The sequence below is a fragment of the Podarcis tiliguerta genome, assembly GCF_965153285.1.
Source record: "Podarcis tiliguerta genome assembly, chromosome: 8".
NCBI classification, from domain to species: Eukaryota; Metazoa; Chordata; class Lepidosauria; order Squamata; family Lacertidae; genus Podarcis; species Podarcis tiliguerta.
The window spans coordinates 63842657-63864496 of NC_139541.1; the positions used below are offsets into that span (position 1 = coordinate 63842657).

Sequence of the window (21840 nt, forward strand, 5' to 3'; positions counted from 1 at the left end):
GTGGCAGGTGTCCCTCCATTTTGTTTCTCGTGTAGTTTCTCATTTTCAGCTGCAGACTTTTAGCAGATGGGCGATTTCCTGTGCAATGGAGCTCTCTTTCTTTCTTTTTCTTTCTTTCTTTCTTTTCCTGCCTTTCATCCCTAGATCTCGGGACAGTTCACAATATAAATCCATCCACCCAACAGAGGACCAGAAAGTTTGGATTTTTATTTACTGTTTCTCAAGGGGTACAATATTTGCTTTAAATGTTATGGTTGTGAATGTGGCCTAAGAGACCCAGAACTGACAGATCCTTCCATCCCTGGGACTTAACTGGATAGAACCCAACAATTACATGGACACAGGCCACAAAACAGTCACGCACACGTAAAAACATGCACATCTGTTATGGCTTTATGTGCAAAAACATACAGCTTGTGGAGCGGAAGAGTCAGAGAGAAGGAATCCATTTGCCCCCTGCCTCTACCACCTACCACCCAGTTGGCTCACGTGGTAGTCTCAGAGCTGGGTGAGAAAACAATTTTAAAACTGTTTTTGCCACAAGAGATGGGAATGTGTCAGCATGGGTCCATCTGTCACTGAGAATACATATGTGTGCCTGAGAGAGGCTGTGTACACACCACCCATTTAATGCACATTTGAAGCACTTGACTTCCCCCAAAGAATCCTGGAAACTGTAGTTAGCTGTGGGTGCTGGAAATTGTAGCTCCTGGGGGGGATGACAAACTAGAGTTCCCAGGATTCCCTGTGGGACATAATGTGCTTTAAATGGATGGCACACATGTCATCAGAAGGTATTTGAGAGATCTTGGTTGGGGTGGAGGCAAAGAAAGATCACTAAAGGGGGCAGAGATAAGATTTGAGGAATTGCAAGAACAACCATAGCTCAGTGACAGAGGTCCCAGGTTTTACCCCCGACACCTCTAGGTAGGGCTGGGAACCCAAGTCAGTGTATACAATACTCAGCTAGATGTACCAATGGTCTGGCTTGAAATAAGGTGGTTTGTGGTTGATGATCATCACATAGACTTAAGACACCTGGGGCAGCAACCTCGCTGAAGCTAAGCAGGTCTAGAGCTGGTTGGTGCCTGGATGGGATGCAGCAATGCAGACCCACATACACTGCCTATGTGCTGCATCTTGGAAGGAAAGTGGGCTGCAAATGAAATCATCTAATGACCATCATATCGTGATTACTATTATTATAAGCACACCTGCTCTACAAGAGGTGGAGATGGAAAACAGAGCGTGGGACAAACGTCCCGCAATATTCTCCGTGAGAATAAAAATTGCAGCCGATGGACCTGGACTGCCTCCTTGTGGCTCAGGCACAACATATCACCCAGTTCAGGCATGAGAGAAAGATCAGAAGTGCCCCATATAGCCCCTATAGAAGACTTCGAGACTCTAGCAAACACCTGTTTGGCATCAACCTGTGGCATTTTAGTTGAGGGCTAGTTTACACACACAGACACACACACCCCTCTCCCTCCAAGACAAATAAGAGGCATTGTCGGAGTTCAAGGACACATCCCAGCAAACAAAAGGCATTCTGGGTATGAAGCAAGGATGGGGAAAGGTGTGGCCTATGGAGAGGCCCAAGGGCCAGAATGAGGGATCTAGAGGGCCGCATTCAGGCCTCAGGTTCCCTGCCCCTGCTGTAACCCAACAATTTTGGTATGACTCTGCTAGAGAAACACCATATTCTGTTTCCATCCCAGAATGGACACACAGAGCAATGAGTGAGCATTCAAGAGTTTACTAATGTACTAATGTAATGATCAATGATCATTTAACATTTGGTTTGTATAAGCTCAGTACCTGCTCCACTCCAAAAGCATCAAATGTTCTTAGAAAGAGGAAATGAATTACCCTGAATTCCCACTCCCAGGTTTGTTGCAGTTTTCATTTCTCTGGCATCAGAACCAGAAGCCCTCCAAGTGCAGCCCACTTACCTGTCCTAGGCTTATCTGGTGGGATTGACTGTGGTGCCACCTGCCATTTTGGGTTCCCCTCAGTGCCCCAGGCCACTTGTTACAGCATCGCTCTGGGACATTTTGGGAAATCAACATGGGATGCTCCCAGATAAGCTCAGGACTAGGGATGCAAGAAGGCAGTGGTTTGCGTTCCAACCCACCTTTGTCGCAAACACCACTATTTCCTTTCCGCTGCAGTTCATTTTCTGCCCAATTCTATGTTATTTGTCTTGCTGTCTGCTGATTAATGTAATTTACACAATCCTTTACATTATGAATTTAATTAACTTTGTAATTACTTTCCACACCATTTCAATGTACAGGAAATGTCAAAACAAAATATATCTTTTAAAGTCATTAATTACTTGTCACTTGTGGGCTTTAAAGACAAACAAACCGGAACTTTGTGAATGAAAACCACCTGTAGTCACTGGATTTATTTCTGCTCTAAACGGGCCAAGAAACAGTAGAAATTCCCACGTCCATTTCCAACTGAATTCTCTGGGATCCCTTCTCATGACTGGGGGAGCGAATGAGTGGGCTCCTGACAAAGGGCACTCTGCCGAAAGATGCCTCTAATCTTTAGCTAATGCCATCTGGCGTGTGTAATAACTGACCCCATCCACAATGGCTACTCTCCTAGAGCACACATCATCAACCTTTTTTGGGCCAGTACATTACAAATCTTGAGACAGTGTCATGGCTGCCATGGGGGCCCGTCGCGTCACAAAATGGCTGCCACTGAGGGATGGCAAAATGGCCTCAATGTCTAAAAGAGCATTCAACCACCCCATTCAGAACAGATAGGAAATCAGGCATCCAACAGCAAGTGGGCATGTTTTAGGCGGTGAGTTTAGTAGAAGGGAGGCCGAGCCTGTACAAACAGGAAGTGAGCAGGAAGAGGAAACAATCACTAGTGTACTGTGGGATTATTATTATTTTTTACAGGATATTTACAAAGACCTTTCGTGGGCACTATAGGAGGCAATGGCTGGCACATCGGCACCCTCAGCCCTAGAACTAGAGCCTGGAACCCTTCTGAAAAAGCATTATGTGTCCACCTTCCTGCTTCCATGGTGACCAGACGCAAGGGGTGACCGCCACTCAGCAGCACAGCAAAGCTTTGCATGCACAGTCCTGCCATCACCGTTAAAGGGACCCTGGAAGTAGTTAGGGTTGGGAAAGCCTTTAAGTGGCTACTGCCAGACAAAGCAAGAAGCAGCCTGGTCCAGACGGATCAGTGGTCTGGCTCAGCCTGAGGCAGCTTCATAGGAGAGGGAATGAGGGGATGTTGGTAGGTGACGGCTTGTCATACAGGGGAGGGAGAAACTACGTCTGCTGAAAATTCCCTCTTCTGCTAGGAGTAAAGCAGGCTTATCCTCCTGTACAGAAAGCAATCCCCAACCTCTATCTTGTCAAGCAAGAGGGCATTTAACAGTTCCAGACACACTCCAGTTAGCCAAAAGCATTCAAGGAGGCACAATGAGGGGGAGGCCTAAGGGCCACATGGAGAGGCCCAGAGGGCCACATCTGACATTTGAATCCTCTGAAAGAGGTCATCCCCCAACAGCACACGGTAAGCTAATGGGCTGCAGTCAAAACTGCATCCTACACTGATAAAAAAATGGATCTAAATTCTGTATCGTGAAAAGCTGGGTTCTGTGATCTGAAGGAAGTGTTGAGAGTTGGGCAGAGGAAGGAAGACCTTTTGCAAGCCACTGATGTGCCATATCTTGAAGACAAAGAATCTTCATCCACTCCCGGCCTTCAGAGATTTTCATTATATATTGCCCACACATGCAATTTCAAAGCTTAAGGGGTATAAACTTTTAAAAAAAAAACAAAACCAAAAAACAAAAATGTGGAGAGTCTCAGAAGGTGGAATTCCGCACTCAAGCAAAATTCTGCACTTGCCCAGTGTGTTCGCAGAACACAGCCTTCCTAATAGTGGCATCATTCCATCACCTGAATTAACAACAGACCATCACCACTCCTTTTAAGTAATTCACCCCTAAGGGCCCAGCATTTCCACCTTTCATGTGCACCCCTTCCACTTTCCTGCTGTTATTTCTTCAGTGGATAGTTCAAAGCTTCTCCTGAACGACAGGACATCATCTTCTCCATCACTGGCTGGGCTCAAGGAACATCAGCAGAACTGCAAAGGGAAAGGACACTCTCTGAACATTGCTGGATCTTCTGGGACATTGCATGCAGAAAAGCCCCACCTGCCTCACCTTCAACATCCCCAGGTGTCCACACAAAGACAAATCCACCAGCACCAACATGGTCATTCCCCAAATTTGGTTGAGGAATTGGGTTTTGACCTACACGCACTGGGATTTAACTTGAGGGGACCTGGGCCATATCTAAATGGGTTGTCCTCGCATGGACATGAGGGGACAACAGAGGTAAAGCTGGTATGCTAGGAAGAGAAGGCATGAGTAGCGATGCTCAGGAATTTTGTTCTGCCTGCATTTTAAGCGAACTTCATTCCAACTTCCCAAATTGATACATGGATCACAATGAAGTTGTCCTTCCATTTTAACTCTTCCCCAGATTTTGAGAGAATTCCAAAATGTAAAACGAATGCATATTTTAAGGTATAATGTGTACACGCAAAAATGTGCAAAGATAAAAACTTATTTTGGGGTGTGGAGTGGGAATACTACCTTCCAGCGGTTCCCACACTCGTTACACAGCACAAAGGTCGTCATTGGCTCGTCAGCACTCCGTGTTTGCACCTGCAAGGAGAAAGTCAGCTGTGAGCTGGGTGTTTGCCTTTCTTAGCAAACTGGAGCACAAATTCCAGTAGCAAAGAGGCCCCAGCTTCCAAAATTTAATCCTCACAACTAAATTCCAGCATTTTCATTGCCACTATCAAATTTGGGCACATCAAGCTTTTAAGCCACAATTTTGCACTAAGGAAAGCGGGATTCTGCAGCTTGCATAAATTACATAAATTAAGCACAATCGCTTGCTATGTGTTTTGCCCCTTCTGCTAGTCCAAAGACAGAGCAAAGAACCTGGCAGGGCACACACACACAGAATGCCTATAGCTATATATCAATCTATACTATATTGCATCTGTTTACACAGACATTCCCTTGATCTCTCAACCCAAAGCTCCTGTTCTAATTATTAAGTTGCTTTAAAGGGAATGATGGATTGTTATATGTCTGTGTAACTGTTTTTTATAATCTGCAAGCCACTTGGAAGCCCATTTTTTGCATTAAATGGTATATAAAGACTCTCTCTTGAGTATATAAAGAGAGAATACCACCTGCACATTGTACAATATAATCCAAGTGCAAAAAAGGGGGGTGTCATATCCAGTACATGGGTAAAACTACAACCCATCTACACATGTTTTAGAAACTACAAATTTGCAATCTTGACCAAAACAGTGGAGCAAATAATTTCAGTTCTGAGAACCGCAGCCTGTCAGTCTTATCAATAGTAGCTGCAGAGATGCCAAAAGATCCAACCATGTTAGCAAAGAGGAAGACCTTCTGGGTGTACACACCGGGCACATTAACACTGTGTGGCCTCAGCCTGGAGGACGGTACCAGCACTGCTTGGCTCTGATGAATGAAGGCATCCTGAGAGTGTCATCCTCAGAGCTCTATAACTGCCACCTTGGATACAGCATCCCTTCATTGTTATCAGAGCAGCAGATGAAGGCAATAACCGAAATGTTTCAACATGTAAATTAAAAAGCACTGTGCTTTATTAAACATATAGTTTATAGTTCAAATCGGGGGAAATAAATACAGTAAATGGATAAAAGTACAAGGATTCATAAAATGTTTAGGGGTATGAGAACCCCTACGTCCCCCCAGAAAAAAAGCACTGAACACACACACACACATATATATACACACAGTGGTACCTCGGTTAAGAACTTAATTCGTTCCGGAGGTCTGTTCTTAACCTGAAGCACCACTTTAGATAATGGGGCCTCCTGCTGCCACCGCACCGCTGCTGCACGATTTCTGTTCTCATCCTGAAGCAAAGTTCCTAACCCGAGGTACTATTTCTGGGTTAGCGGAGTCTGTACCCTGAAGCGTCTGTAACCCGAGGTACCACTGTATATATATGTAGAGATCTTGCTCAGATTCTTCTGCGGTCCCTGAAATTGACTATATCTACAGTACAATGTGCAAATTAACATCATTAGCTTTCCTTTTCTCGCTCACTGCAGTGATCTCTTGTGAAGCACAGAGGGATTTGTTGTTGTTGTTTTACCATGCGAACCTGCCCAGACTGATAGGTCTTGCCCAACAGCCCAGCCCACCTCTTCTCACCTGGTTATAGGTGCAGTTCTTCTTTTTGCATTTGCCGCACTGGAAGAGGTCAGTTGTGGTGCCTCCGGTCTTCGCCATCTGATGCTCTCGGATGGCTTCTTGGGTCATGGCGTTTCTCAGCTCCTTCAGTTCATCGCTGGCCATTTCCTGCAATTAATTACTTAGTTAGAGCAGACTTTCTGCCTTACCAGTCCTAAACTTGCCACAGCGCTTTGCAAGCCCAAACCATCAGCTGGTTGTTAGGGCTAGCAAAGACCAACACACAGGAGACTGCAGAGGCAGTCAGATCAATTCACATCCCTGCAAACCCCCATTTCAGCCCAGTCACATCTTTTACCTGCTCACACCTGACATCCCATATATGCCAGGTGTGCAGAAGGAAGGTGAGGCTTGGCCAAAATGGCCTCATGCCCCTAATGAGGCCTGTGGGACAGAGATTCCCTGCCACGGATGTAAAAAGTTATAGCCCAGCCTGTTTCTTCTCCTCCCTACTTACATCCGCCGTCATCCTGGCAATGAGGCTGGGCGGAATGGCTCCGGACAACACGTTTCGGCGCAAGCCAGGATTCTTGGGGTCCTTCAGGTTGCTAATGCGGCTCCTCACACGGTTGCGATACTTCATATCGGTGCCCTTCAGCTCCTGGTAGATATGTGGAGGCGTCAAGGAAGAAGGGCAAAAAGGATGATACACAGAATGAAATGGGTCACAGAGCTCAGGTGGCAGGGTGCATGCTCTGTGTGGAGAAGGCCCCGGGTTCAATCCACAGCATCGCTAGCGAAAAGGATTTCAGGTAGGAGGCAATGAAACAGATCTCTGCCCCAAACCCTGATTGCCAGCCTCCACTGCGCGTGTGTATCACGAGATCCAATTTCTCATGGTTTAAAGCCCTATACGGCCTAGGACCCTCGTACCTAAGGGACCGCCTCTCCTGGTATGTCCCACGAAGGACCTTACAGTCTTCAAATAAAAACATTTTGGAGATCCTGGGCCACAGGGAGGTTAGGCTGGCCTCGACCAGAGCCAGGGCTTTTTCGGCTGTGGCCCCGATCTGGTGGAACGCTCTGTCACAAGAGACTAGGGCCCTGTGGGACTTGACATCTTTCCGCAGGGCCTGCAAGACGGAGCTGTTCCACCAGGCCTTTGGCCAAGGCACAGTCTGACCCCCTCTCTCCTTCTGTAATCCTCATAGAACTCTAACCCAATGGTCGATTCTGAATTGATTTTAGAATGTATTTTAATTAATTGACTGTGTGTTTTTATGTATACTGTGCTATTTTTACTTGTTGTTAGCTGCTCTGAGCCTGGCTTTTGCCGGGGAGGGCGGGATACAAATAAAATTATTATTATTATTATTATTATTATTATTATTATTATTATTATTATTTCTCATATGTTTTGGAGCCCAGAAGCAATTCTGTTATGCATAGAGCCCATTTACAAAGCGCTTCCAGTACTTCATATTCATATTATATATATATAGATATAAAACCGTTTTGTAAGGTAGAACCCTTGGGATCAGCAACAGTATCCCAATTTTATAGAAGGGAAGGTAAGACTAAAAAACAGCCCTGGAGTGAGTGATAGCAAAACACTGTTCTGGCCCACAGAACCCATCCTATCCAAGGATATGATCTTCAATTTCAGCTGCCATCTTGTCGCAATTGACTCCAAACTCCTTGTAATCATCTGAGGAGAAAAAGAAGTGGAACAGAAGAGATCATTCTGTGTGCAACTTAGGAGCTAATTCTTGTTAGCATTAGTGGCAGGACTTTTGCTGAGGCAGCTCATGCCCTGGTAGTTCTGAGGGAGTTCCTCTTCCGTGTATGTGTTAATGTCTCCTTCCTCTGTACTAAGAAAGACAAAACCTCTCTTGAGGTTTTGTTTTTCTACTTGAATTACACACTGTTTTTTGTTCAGTTTGCTCAATGAGGCCTTATCCATATTTTCCTCTCTGGATTCCATCTGCATTTCCCCGTTGCTTCCCTAACCTAGGGTTGCCATATTTTAAGAAGTGAAAATGTGGAAACAAAAAGTGCCCCCGACCTGCACAGCATCTGAAGGTCCTTTGCTTCCCCATCCCAGCTGGAAAGTTTCCTGAGCCACAGAAGCATAGACTGGCCTCTCACCATCCATTTTCAGAGCTGCGGAGACCATCTCAATGCATTTGTCCCGGACAGAGTCTCCTGTCAGGTAGCACGATGCCAAGAAGCAGGTAGAAGATGAAAATGTCGGAGTGATGGGGCTGGTTGGGGTCTTGGGCACATCTGGCCTAGCTTTGCTGTGGGATCTGAAGAGGGCAGAAAACAACAGGTCTTTGCAAAAGCAGAAGATGGCAAATATCACCATGAAGAACTAAGCCTAGTTCTTACTGAGGTCGTCTGTGGTCTAGCCTGCACCACTCCAGACCAGAGGTAGGGGGCTTACATAACATTGCATTTCACTAGTTAAATTTCTATACTGCTCTTCATCCAAGGATCACAGGGAGAATTACAATATAAAAACACAAAAATAAACAACTAAATGATCCTCTCTATTATTATTATTTAAAAAAATCTCCTTGTACTAGCCTAGTCTTCTCTCCAAAATTCAGCTTGCAAGGCAATTGCACATTAGCAGTAACGTAATCCCCCACCAATGCTAGAACAGGGGAAGCCACCCAGTGAAACTAACTGGGAGATTCAGAAAGGACAAGAAGCACTTCTTCAAAAAAGTAAATCATTAACTTATGGAACTCGCTGCCACAAGGTATGTCAACACATGGCCACTAACTAGGGTGGTTTTAAAAGGAGATTGGACGAATTCATGGAGGACGAAGCTACCAACGGCTATTAGTCCTGATGGAAAAAGGCATCCGTCAGGTTTATTTATTTCACTTATTTATACAAATATCTAATATCTATACCACTATATTGTAAAAAAATATCAAAGCCGTATACAGTAATATCCATATATAATAAAAACTCATTAAAATACACTGATACCTCGGGTTAAGTACTTAATTTGTTCCAAAGGTCCGTTTTTAACCTGAAACTGTTCTTAACCTAAAGCACCCCTTTAGCTAATGGGGCCTCCCGCTGCTGCCGTGCGATTTCTGTTCTCATCCTGAAGCAAAGTTCTTAACCCGAGGTACTATTTCTGGGCTAGAGGAGTCTGTAACCCGAAGCGTATGTAACCCAAGGTACCACTGTATTTTAAAATCAGAGACCATCAAGTAAATACTATGGAGAGAGATATCCTTAATCGCCAACATAAGCCTGGCAGAACAGAAACGTTTTCAACAGCTGTTTAAAGGTGGAAACAGAAGATCTCTATGGGCAGAATATTCCACAAAAATACCACTTGCGGAGAAGCAATAACCGGCTTCCTAGGGGCATCTGATTAACAGCTTTTGGGGAAATGATAATGGACCAGATGGACCATTGGTCTGATCCAGCCAGCCTCTCCTTAATGTGTTTTTTTTTTTGTGGCTCAAATTCATGGCAGTGTGGTGTTGTGGTTAGAACGTGGGACTAGAATCTGGGAGGCCAGGGTTGAAATCCCTACTCAGCCATGAAGCTCACTGGGGAATCTTTATATCCAGTTTCATCTCCCCCCTCCCCACTTGGGGAGGACACACAAATACCCAGCCATACCTCTCCTCTTTGCTATCGGTAGAATTTTTCCGAGACCCGGGAGGAGATGCTGCTGGGTTGGAGCCAGTGGAGGCCCTCCTGTAAGGAAGACAAAGAGGTGCAACAAATAAGATGCCAAAACACACTCACTGCAACGGGAGTGGGGGGATTCCCAAGTATAGTTAAATTTTATTAACTATCCTCAGTATATAATGTTTATTTCTTTTTAATGGCCCCATCTGCACTAAGCAGCACTGCACCACATTAAACTTCCACCAAGGAATTCTGGGACCTGCAGTTTGCTAAAGGTGCTTGGAACTGAAGTTCTGTGAGGGATAAACTACAGCTCCCAGGATGCTTTGAGGAAGCCGTGACTGTTAAAGCGGTATACTTGTGCTTCAAATGTAAGCTGCGGATGAGACCCTGTTTATTAGCGCAGCTCTTGGCTCACTGTTTCAAGGAAGACGAAGGGTAACATATGAAATAAAGAACCAGGAAGGACTAGACTAGGAAACTGCCTCATCCTTTCTCTGAACACTATGGACTAGAACAGGGATAAATGCCCTCCTGCACTTGCCAAGCTAGCAATGGCGCCAGGTAAAAGGCCAGCCATGCAGCATCAGCAAAGCTGACAAAGTAGCTTACCTGTCCGTTGACAGCCTCTTGGGAGAGGAAGAGGAAGCAGCAGTGGAGGTGGAAGATCTCGAGTCTTCGGAGTCTCTTCTTTTTTGGGGGAGAAAGGGTACAAAGTGCAAAAAAAGAGCTATGAATTGCCAGACTGTTAGCTTGGAACACATGCTAACTGCCTTAGACCAGATTGGACTATGTTGTCCATCTAGCCTGCTGTTGTCCACTCTGACCGGCAGGGTCTCAGACGGATTATTCCCCATCATCTCCTACCTGACTGTTAAACTGGAGGTGCTAGGGATTGGACCTGGAGCTTCCTGCAGGTAAAGCACGTGTCCTATTGCCAAGTTATGCAATCTCCACCCCCCCTAACATTAACATGGGAAATGGATGCCTGGACTTTGTGGCCATTGGAACTGGTGGGGTAGGATGTAAAGGTAAAGGTAAAGGGACCCCTGACCGTTAGGTCCAGTTGTGACCGACTCTGTGGTTGCGGCGCTCATCTCGCTTTATTGGCCAAGGGAGCTGGCGTACAGCTTCCGGGTCATGTGGCCAGCGTGACTAAGCCGCTTCTGGCGAACCAGAGCAGCGCACAGAAACATCATTTACCTTCCCGCCAGAGTGGTACCTATCTATCTACTTGCACAGCGTGCTTTCGAACTGCTAGGTGGGCAGGAGCTGGGACCGAGCAACGGGAGCTCACCCCGTCATGGGGATTCGAACCGCCGAACTTCCGATCAGCAAGCCCTAGCCTCTGTGGTTTAACCCACAGTGCCACCCATGTCCCAGGGTGGGATGTAGGGAGTTCAAAAGGTAGGTGGAGCCAGAGCCTAGGATAGGCAGAGCCAACCAAGTCTAGTTTTGTCCCCATCCTCCTCCTTGCCGAGTACTGCAAGGGTAACAATGGGACCAAGGAGGAGAAGCCGATAGGCAGTGCCACCCCCTGGACTGGTCACAGGTAAGAATGCAGGCAGGTGGGGCTGGCTGATGGCAGACGGGAGGTGGGGCAGTGAGCCCCTTGCCCTAAGGGATCCGTCTCCACTGGCAATAATGTTTCCCAGGAAATTGAAATATTATGAGATCCACTGAAGAAAGATAAGGACGTACCTCTCTTTTTTAGGTTCCAAGTGGGATTTTTTCGATGTAGCTGAAGCACTTCTGGGATCTCTGCATATAGAGACAAAGCATGGTGCTAGATTGCCTGAATTTGGCATTCTTCAGTTCACCATCTCCAGCATCATGCATTTCAGTGTCTGTGCTGGAAGTAGAGGTGGCTTCTCCAGTTGGCAGAATTTACCTCCTGGAGCTATCATAGAATATAAGGGTAGATAACTCTGAGCCCTGCCAAAGACTTTCTTAGTCCAGCAGGCAACATAAGGTGGTGTTAAGGTTTATGTTCAGCTTTATGAGGAATTTTAATTGCTTTATCCTTTGTATGATTATCCTCGGCTTAGAGTGTGTTCAGTACATAGATGCCTTTTTTTAAAAAGAAATACCTGAAAGAGAATTGAACTGATATGGAGGATGCTCTTTGGGGAAATTAACTGGGTCTAAATGAATAGAAGAGGAACAGATTTGGGGTGATCTGGAACGGGGTGCAAAATAATTGAAGAATTTATCTGGGTTGATTTGGATGGGGAAATTAGCTGGCTTGCTTTCTGCAACATATGAATTCTAAATGTGCACCTACTTTATATCAGTAAAGGTAAAGGTAAAGGGACCCCTGACCATTAGGTCCGGTCATGGCCGACTCTGGGGTTGCGGCGCTCATCTTGCTTTATTGGCCGAGGGAGCAGGCGTACATCTTCCAGGTCATGTGGCCTGCATAACTAAGCCGCTTCTGGCGAACCAGAGCAGCGCACAGAAACACTGTTTACCTTCCCGCCAGAGTGGTACCTAGTTATCTACTTGCACTTTGCTAGGTTGGCAGGAGCTTGGACCGAGCAACGGGAGCTCACCCCATTGTGGGGATTCGAACCACCGACCTTCTGATCGGCAAGTCCTAGGCTCTGTGGTTTAACCCACAGCGCCACCCGTGTCCCTAGTATTTTATATCAGTAACGTGCATTAAATGTACACTGGCACAGTGGTTTTCAACTGGTCCATACCCCAGACCCACCTCTGACTCCCAAGCTGTGGCATGGGACCCACATGCGTATTTCCCCCTTTGATTTATATTTAATAGCAGTAATGATGCACGTTATTCCATCCTAACATGGAAACCCCCAGAGCAATAGTGTTGCCTTGGCATTGCCACTAAATGAAAAGCAGTATTGGAATGTGACAGGAGGAAGGTGCAAGCATGTGGCTAGCCAGAAATCTTCATCTTATATTTAAAAAACGGTCCATGCCTTTCTCGTATCACATGCAGCACCTGTGGAAATTGATAAAATGAGCAGCTCATACGAAGAATGCACCCTAGTCTTCATGCGTGTCTGGAATCCCAACATGGCAGCAACAGCCCTGCAAATAAAGCTCTGTGAATCCATGCCCTGAATCTTTTCTATGCCACCTGGTTGCCGGCCATAAGACAATTGTAAAACAAAGCATTACCTATCTGATGCTCATCATATGCAGCAAACTGGGTAGCAGCAAGAACACTGGAAGCTCTCTTTGTTTAATGGCGCTCAGAGCATTCCCCAAATCTATCAGCGCAGAGCAGCTCTGCCATCTGTCAAACGGTGGTTAACAAGGTCCAGGACAATCCTGGCTCACCCCACCATTTTGCAAATGACACAGAATAAGCGATATAGTTGCTATTACAGGCACTGAAGTGGAAAGTGAAACTAAACAGGGCCTGGCAGCCAAGATGGGCATTTTTCCAAGCACAAGCAGAGAACACCATGGCGAAGGGAGGGCCTGCTTAACAAGATGCCGTCTCTTAGGTTAAAATAAGAAACACCCTAGAAACTGGGCAGGAGCTTTTGCATATGCTTAGGCCCAATTAAATGTCCCTACGGTCGCCCTTCAAGGGTATCCCATTTAAAAATAGTTAGGGGTGACAAATAAGTGATTTCATTATAGTTAAGCCTCCCACCCTGGAGACTCATCTAAAACTTAAATTTCTTGAGTAGGGATGGGGGAAACCTGTCCATTTCAGTTTCTCATTTCCAATCTTTTGACATCAGCCTGTGGCATCCCGAAATTTCATCAACAGATTCATCCAAATACAGTCGTACCTTGGAAGTCGAACGGAATCCGTTCCGGAAGTCCGCTTGACTTCCAAAACGTTCGGAAACCAAAGCGCAGCTTCTGATTGGCTGCAGGAACCTCCTGCAGCCAATCGGAAGCCCCGTTCAGACGTTCGGCTTCCAAAAATAGTTCCTAAGCCAGAACAGTCAGTTCCAAGTTTGCAGCGTTTGGGAGCCAAAACATTTGAGAACCAAGCTGTTTGAAAACCAAGGTACACACATTTTTTCAAAGCAATTTTCCCTAATACAAACCAGCCACAGATGCAAAAAGTCACCCTTAGGAATAATAATATTGTGCTATTGTTGTTGCTGCTCATCATCAACATATATGGTTCTAGACTGCCCTCCATCTCAAAGGAATCTAAGGGTAGCATAGAACAAATTATATCACCATATACACGTTAAAAATTTGGCTAAATTCTGGTAGCAAAGGAGAAGGCTACAGAGGTATATCTTTGCAAGTAGTGGTGGTAAGAAGTGTTGCTCCTGGTGAATAAATTTCTTAATTCTGTTAACGCATTGCGAATTATGTAACATTTTTGGTACTTTGAGAATTTGTTCTTTCTTTTTGCTTTTCCTGCACCCAGTGCCTTCATCTCCCTTTCCTTTGGTTTCCTGCTAACTGTGGGGGGGGGGGGATAGCAATTTTACCACTAACAATATTTGTCGACTCAGAAAATGTGATATCTGCAACAGAATCGCTTTTTTGAGGGAAGACAACTGGACCTGATTCTAATCAAAATTTGCACCTCCTTGCACTAAAAGCTGCAAATGGCCCTAACATGTGAATACCTGTCTTTTTGTTTTCCACCAGAACTTTTGCAGAGATTCACAGGGTGGGAAATGGTGTCTTCGGTTTTCCAGCCAGAGCTATCAATCCCTTTGTCTCTCTCTTTCTCCTTTTTACTCTTCTCCGTCCCCGAATCTAAAAGACAGAAAATGGAACATCCAGGTACTATCAAATATTGTAAAGTCTTCTATATTTTCTAGTTCCATTAGTAGTTTCATATACAGTAAGCCCTGCGATATTTTTCTAGCACCCTCACACTTCTACTTGCTTTGTGAGCATCTCAAATTTTAATTTTAAAAAAACTTTCATTTTTAAAAAAAAATATTTATGATTTTCAGTTATATACATTTCAATAGTTTTACAATCATTCTAACATTTCAAAACTCGACTTCCTTCCTCCTCTTTCTACGGTTCCTTAAATTTATTTCTTACATTTCCTGCACATTCCAAATTAACTTATTTTTTTATTAATCTACTTTAAATATATACGCTTATGAAACTTCAGGTTATTACAATAATCCTGCCAAGGTTCTTATCTTACAGTGTGTTTGTAAATATTCAATAAACTATTTTCATTCTTTTATAAAAAGTTTATCTTGATTTTTTTTCCCCAGTAGGTTTTGCCACTTCTACATATTCCATAAGTTTTTGTATCCATTCTTCTTTCGTCAGGACTTCTTCTTCTTTCCATTTCTGGGCAAATAACATTCTTGCCGCTGTAGTCGCATACATGAAAAAATTTCTATAATGTTTAGGTAGTTCTACTCCTATAATTCCCAAAAGGAAAGCTTCTGGGGTTTATTTTATACAAATGGTATTTTAAACATCTTTTTCAATTTGTTATATATCATTTCCCAGTAAGCTTTAACCTTACTACAAGACCACCACAAAAAAGTTTCAAGTCCCCACGAATGGGGAAGTATGCTTGCAAACTTGAGGAGTCGTGGATTTTTACATTGAAGCAGTTGCAAATAAGCTCCACCAAACCCCTAACAGCACACACCAAGGCAGAGATGCTGACTAAAGTTAATAATTACATGATTTTTAAAAAGTCAACAGCAGTCAACAGCAGTCACAGCTGAGGCTGGGGATTTTGACCAGAACCACAACAAGGGCAAATTGTTTAATAATAATAATAATAATAATAATAATAATAATAATAATAATAGAAGAAGAAGAAGAAGAAGAACAAGCTCCCTGCTGTGGTCCAGATCTGCCCCATGGCTATAATTTCCTTTAAAACAACAAGGACAATCTTGTCCAACTCCTTGCATGCTTATCATCAGTCTGCCTTGTCGTTCTGCTTGGTAAGACAGGAATCATAGAATCATAGAATCATAGAATCATAGAGTTGGAAGAGACCACAAGGGTCATCGAGTCCAACCCCCTGCCAAGCAGGAAACACCATCAGAGCACTCCTGACATATGGTTGTCAAGCCTCTGCTTAAAGACCTCCAAAGAAGGAGACTCCACCACACTCCTTGGCAGCAAATTCCACTGTCGAACAGCTCTTACTGTCAGGAAGTTCTTCCTAATGTTTAGGTGGAATCTTCTTTCTTGTAGTTTGTATCCATTGCTCCGTGTCCGCTTCTCTGGAGCAGCAGAAAACAACCTTTCTCCCTCCTCTATGTGACATCCTTTTATATATTTGAACATGGCTATCATATCACCCCTTAACCTCCTCTTCTCCAGGCTAAACATGCCCAGCTCCCTTAGCCGATCCTCATAAGGCATTGTTTCCAGGCCTTTGACCATTTTGGTTGCCCTCCTCTGTACACGTTCTAGTTTGTCAGTGTCCTTCTTGAACTGTGGTGCCCAGAACTGGACACAGTACTCCAGGTGAGGTCTGACCAGAGCAGAATACAGTGGCACTATAACTTCCCTTGATCTAGATGCTATACTCCTATTGATGCAGCCCAGAATTGCATTGGCTTTTTTAGCTGCCGCGTCACACTGTTGGCTCATGTTAAGTTTGTGGTCAACCAAGACTCCTAGATCCTTTTCACATGTACTGCTCTCAAGCCAGGTGTCACCCATCTTGTATTTGTGCCTCTCATTTTTTTTTGCCCAAGTGCAATACTTTACATTTCTCCCTGTTAAAATTCATCTTGTTTGTTTTGGCCCAGTTCTCTAATCTGTCAAGGTCGTTTTGAAGTGTGATCCTGTCTTCTGGGGTGTTAGCCACCCCTCCCAGTTTGGTGTCATCTGCAAATTTGATCAGGATGCCCTTGAGTCCATCATCCAAGTCGTTGATAAAGATGTTGAATAAGACCGGGCCCAAGACAGAACCCTGTGGCACCCCACTAGTCACTCTTCTCCAGGATGAAGAGGAACCATTGATGAGCACCCTTTGGGTCCGGTCAGTCAGCCAGTTACAAATCCACTGAGTGGTAGCATAGTCAAGACCGCATTTTACCAGCTTCTTTACAAGAATATCATGGGGCACCTTGTCAAATGCCTTGCTGAAATCAAGGTAGACTACATCCACTGCGTTCCCTTCATCTACCAGGCTTGTAATTCTGTCAAAAAATGAGATCAGGTTAGTCTGACATGACTTATTTTTCAGAAATCCATGCTGACTATTGGTGATCACAGCATTCCTTTCTAGGTGCTCACAGATTGTTTGCTTAATGATCTGCTCCAGAATCTTCCCTGGTATTGATGTTAGACTGACTGGGCGGTAATTATTTGGGTCCTCTCTTTTCCCCTTTTTGAAAATAGGGACAACATTTGCCCTCCTCCAGTCTGCCGGGACTTCGCCTGTTCTCCAGGAATTCTCAAAGATGACTGCCAGTGGTTCTGAGATCACATCTGCCAGTTCTTTTAATACTCTTGGATGCAGTTCATCTGGCCCTGGAGACTTGAATACATCTAAACTAGCCAAGTATTCTTGTACTATCTCCTTAGTTATTCTGGGCTGTGTTTCCTCTGCTGAATCATTTCCTCCAAATTCTTCAGGTCGGGCATTGTTTTCTTTATCGGAGAAGACTGAGGCAAAGAAGGCATTGAGGAGTTCAGCCCTTTCTGTGTCCCCTGTTTGCATTTCACCATCTTCTCCTCTGAGTGACCCCACTGTTTCTTTGTTCTTCCTTTTGCTACGAACATACCCATAGAAGCCTTTTTTGTTGCTTTTAACCTCTCTAGCAAGCCTGAGTTCATTCTGTGCTTTAGCTTTTCTGACTTTGTGTCTACACGTGCTGGCTATTTGTTTGAATTCCTCTTTGGTGGTTTCCCCCCTTTTCCATTTTTTGTACACATCCTTTTTTAATCTTAACTCAGTTAAAAGTTCTTTAGATAGCCACCCTGGCTTCTTTAGGCACCTTCCATGTTTCCATCTCATTGGTATTGCCTGAAGTTGTGCTTTTACTATCTCCCTCTTAACAAACTCCCAGCCATCATGAACTCCCTTTCCTTTTAGTATTACTGTCCATGGGATCTCACCCAGCACTTCCCTAAGTTTTATGAAGTCGGCTTTCTTAAAGTCAAGAAATTGAGTCCTAGTATGCTTGGCTGCTCCTTTCCGTTGTATAGTAAACTTCAGAAGAGCATGATCACTTGCGCCTAATGATCCTTCCACTTCTACCCCATTAACCAGGTCATCGACATTGGTTAGGACCAGATCTAAAATGGCTGTTCCTCTTGTTGCTTCTCCCACTTTCTGGACAATGAAGTTGTCTGCAAGGCCAGTGAGGAATCTGTTTGACCTTATGCTCTTGGCTGAGTTTGACATCCAACAAATATCTGGGTAATTGAAGTCCCCCATTACTACTATCTCCCTTCCTTTTGCATGCTTGGCCATCTGTTCCAGGAAGGCATCATCTATGTCCTCCGTTTGGCTTGGGGATCTATAGTAAACTCCCACAATGAGGTCACTGTTATTCTTCTCTCCCTTAATTTTGACCCAAATGCTCTCACTTTGGCTTTGAGGTTCTAAATCTTGGATCTCTTCACAGGTATACACATCCCTGACATATAACGCCACTCCTCCTCCTTTCTTGTCTGGTCTGTTTCTCTGAAATAGATTGTATCCCTCCATTTTTACATTCCAATCGTGGGACTTATCCCACCAGGTTTCAGTGATGCCTATTATGTCATATTTAGTTTGCTGTACCAAGAGCTCAAGTTCATCTTGTTTATTTCCCATGCTTTGTGCATTAGTGTACAGACATTGAAGTCCATTAGTCATTCCCCCGTGTCTCTTATTTAAGGATTTTTTCCTCCCACCACTAGGTCTGCTTGCTGTTTGCTCCATTTGGTCTATGACATTTGGATGATCATCTTCATCAATTAATAGACTCCTACCTTCAGGAGCACTGTCTCCCTCCCCCACATTAGTCAGTTTAAAGCCCTCCTGATGAGGTTTCTTAGTTTTTTGGCAAAAACATTCCTCCCAACCGTTGTGAGGTGCAGCCCATCGCTTGCCAGAAGTCCATCCTCAAGAAACTGCAGTCCGTGATCTAAGAATCCAAACCGTTCCTGTTTACACCATTTGCGAAGCCAGCTGTTTACTTCCACTATTTTCCTCTCTCTCCCTGGGCCACGTCGTTCAACTGGGAGGACAGATGAGATGACGATTTGTGCATTTAATTGCTTCAATTTCCTGCCCAGAACCTCGTAGTCTCTTTTGATCTTCTGGAGGCTATTGCTTGCAGTGTCATTGGTTCCCACATGAACCAAGAGGAAGGGGTATTTGTCAGTGGGTTTTATGATTCCTTGCAGTCGTTCAGTTACATCTTGGATCTTAGCCCCGGGGAGACAGCACACTTCCCGAGACATCTTGTCAGGCCCACAGATCACTGCTTCTGTTCCCCTCAGTAGGGAATCCCCTATCACCACTACACGCCTTCTCTTAGGTTTGGTCAGGGTTCTTCCGTGAGCGGTCCGTTCCAAGGTCGCCTGCACATTCCCTGAGGACTGACTTTGCTGCTCATCTTCATATACGTGATCGACTGTAATGAGGGAGAGATCCTCAAATGGAGTCTGCTCTTCGTCTTCCATGCTAGGGGAGAGGACCTCAAAGCGATTGTGTATTTCTAGACAATCAGAGCGAACCCTGGGCCTCCTACTTCTTTGAGTCACGTTTCTCCACATATCGGGCTCCTGTGTTGGTGAACTAGCCTCCTTCTCAGGGGAGTCCCCTGTCTCCTCCTTGGTGGAGACGGTGTGCTCTGTTGCTTCCAAGAAGAGCTCCAGCTCTCTAATTCTTTGGAGCGTAGCTACACGTTCCTCCAGTTGCTGGACTTTGTCTTTTAGGAGGGCAATCAACATGCAATTGCTGCACGTAAAGCTGCCTGCAACCTTTGGCAAGATGGCAAACATTGCGCAGGAACCGCAGGCGACTGCAGCTGTTCCCTCCCCCTCCATCTTGAGAATGTGTCGTTGGGCTTGAGACTAGCTCCCCTAAATCTAAAAGATGGTTCAAACTGCGCGCGCCAATAGGCGCGCTCCGCTGCCCTGCAAACACTGATAAGCTCCTCCCACAGCTAATCACCTGCCTCAACAGAAACCCTGCCCCCTCTGACCTTTGACCAGGGAAAGCAGCTAATCAGCCACAAGAATCACACACTTGTAAATCATCAATGATGCTTTCCACCATTGGAGGCAGTATACCACCTGGACTACTACAATGCACTCTACGTGGGGCTACCTTTGAAGGTGACCCGGAAACTACAACTAATCAAAAATGCGGCAGCGAGACTGGTGACTGCGAGTGGCCACTGTGACCATATAACACCGGTCCTGAAAGACCTATATTGGCTCCCAGTACGTTTCCGGGAACAATTCAAAGTGTTGGTGCGTGTTTACAAGAGAGTAGGGATTTGCGGGGGGGGGGGGGGGGGGTCGATTCAGCATGCATATAAAATCAAACTTACTGTTTTTGTACTTTCTGAAACAAAGCACAAACTGAATCACAGCCATCCCTAGCCTAATCTAGATGGGGAACAAAATTTAGTTCAGCTCAAATTTTAATGAATACCTACCGGCCTCGGCCCAGTATACCTGAAGTAGAATTTCCACCCCCATTGGTCTGCCCAGACACTGAGGTCCAGCTCCGAGGGCCTTCTGGCAGTTCCCTCACTGAGAGAAGCAAAACTACAGGGAACTAGGCAGAGTGCCTTCTCGGGAGTGGCACCCGCCCTGTGGAACGCCCTCCCATCAGATGTCAAGGAAATAAACAACTACCTGACTTTTAGAAGACATATGAAGGCAGCTCTGTTTAGGGAGGTTTTTAATGTTTGATGTTTTATTGTGTTTTTAATATACTGTTGGGAGCTGCCCAGAGTGGATGGGGAAACCCAGCCAGATGGGCAGGGTATTAAAAAATAATAATAATTGTTGTTGTTGTTGTTGTTATTCCAGTGTCCAGGAATCGCAAGTGGCAAGAACAGGATGCTGGCCTAGATGGGCCTTTTGCCTGATCCAGCAGTACTCTTCCTTTGTTTTGAAAGAAACAACACTTAATAAAATTAATTGCACAGCGAGAAGCTGGGATCCGTGTGTCTGTTGTTAAAATGGGGCGTTCTGTTTGTTTGTTTGTTTGTTTGTTTGTTTGTTTGTTTGTTTTCTTTAAAAACCTAGATCCCTTTTTGGGCCCTCAGATTCTGAAAGCAAGCCACACTTTAAAATACAAACGAATTCCTTTGCAACCAGTCTTTTCAGGTCGGAATAAACCGGCCAAATAAAAGAAAAAGAAACCAGGAGATATCTCTCCAAAACAAAGTGTGGGATGAACAACTATCTTCCGCTAGTACTTCCAGCAGTAACTGTCAGGACTATTAACTCCTACAAGAATATGGTACATATTTCCACACTCTCCAATAGCTGTTATTACTGTAGTTGCATGAGAAAATGCTATGCTATTGAGTCGTCAGTGAACACTCCTGTACACATTTAACCAACCAAACGCCACTGGTGTGTCATACCATCTCTGTGAGTAAAGGCAGCACCCGGTTAGTTACTGATTACGAGAGAAGCTCTTAGTTCCAATTTTGCTTCCCTGGAAGAAACATGCATGGTCAAAAGGGCAAACCACAGCCCCACTGGTGCTATTTGGTTGTCTATGCACAGACAGTGTTGGAGAGAGGCAACAGGCACACTTACCTGCCTGGGCCTCACTCTCACACCATCACCTGTTATGAGGTGCAACACCCACACGGTACCAGCCGATATTCACCCCAGCTATGTATGCTCTGCATCCTACTAGTCCCCAATGTCTCAATATGGAAGTGCCGGGGCTCTCATTTTCTTGTCTCTCTGATCCAGAATCACCCCATCATCCAATGCTAGCATGGCCAAGAGTTGGGGGTGATGGGAGTTGTACAACACCTGGAGGGCCACAC

The 21840-nt window shown here is 44.9% G+C and overlaps 1 protein-coding gene across 2 annotated transcripts in view; it reads right to left on the minus strand.

The window, feature by feature from the left end:
• Positions 1-2241: 2241 nt before the first annotated feature.
• TCEA3 (transcription elongation factor A3) overlaps positions 2242-21840 on the minus strand; it is a 28365-nt gene continuing 8766 nt past the window's right edge. The window contains exons 4-13 of one of the 2 annotated variants that reach the window (XM_083455706.1): positions 14503-14635; positions 11627-11686; positions 10538-10615; positions 9914-9991; positions 8408-8568; positions 7911-7967; positions 6777-6931; positions 6281-6427; positions 4646-4717; positions 2242-4131 (exon numbers count right to left, since the gene is read on the minus strand). In XM_083455706.1, coding sequence (XP_083311832.1) covers positions 4123-4131; positions 4646-4717; positions 6281-6427; positions 6777-6931; positions 7911-7967; positions 8408-8568; positions 9914-9991; positions 10538-10615; positions 11627-11686; positions 14503-14635 — 950 coding nt within the window. In that variant the 3' untranslated portion in view covers positions 2242-4122. Of the gene's footprint in view, positions 4132-4645; positions 4718-6280; positions 6428-6776; positions 6932-7905; positions 7968-8407; positions 8569-9913; positions 9992-10537; positions 10616-11626; positions 11687-14502; positions 14636-21840 lie in introns of both variants that reach the window. The other variant, XM_083455705.1, reaches the window with a different exon arrangement.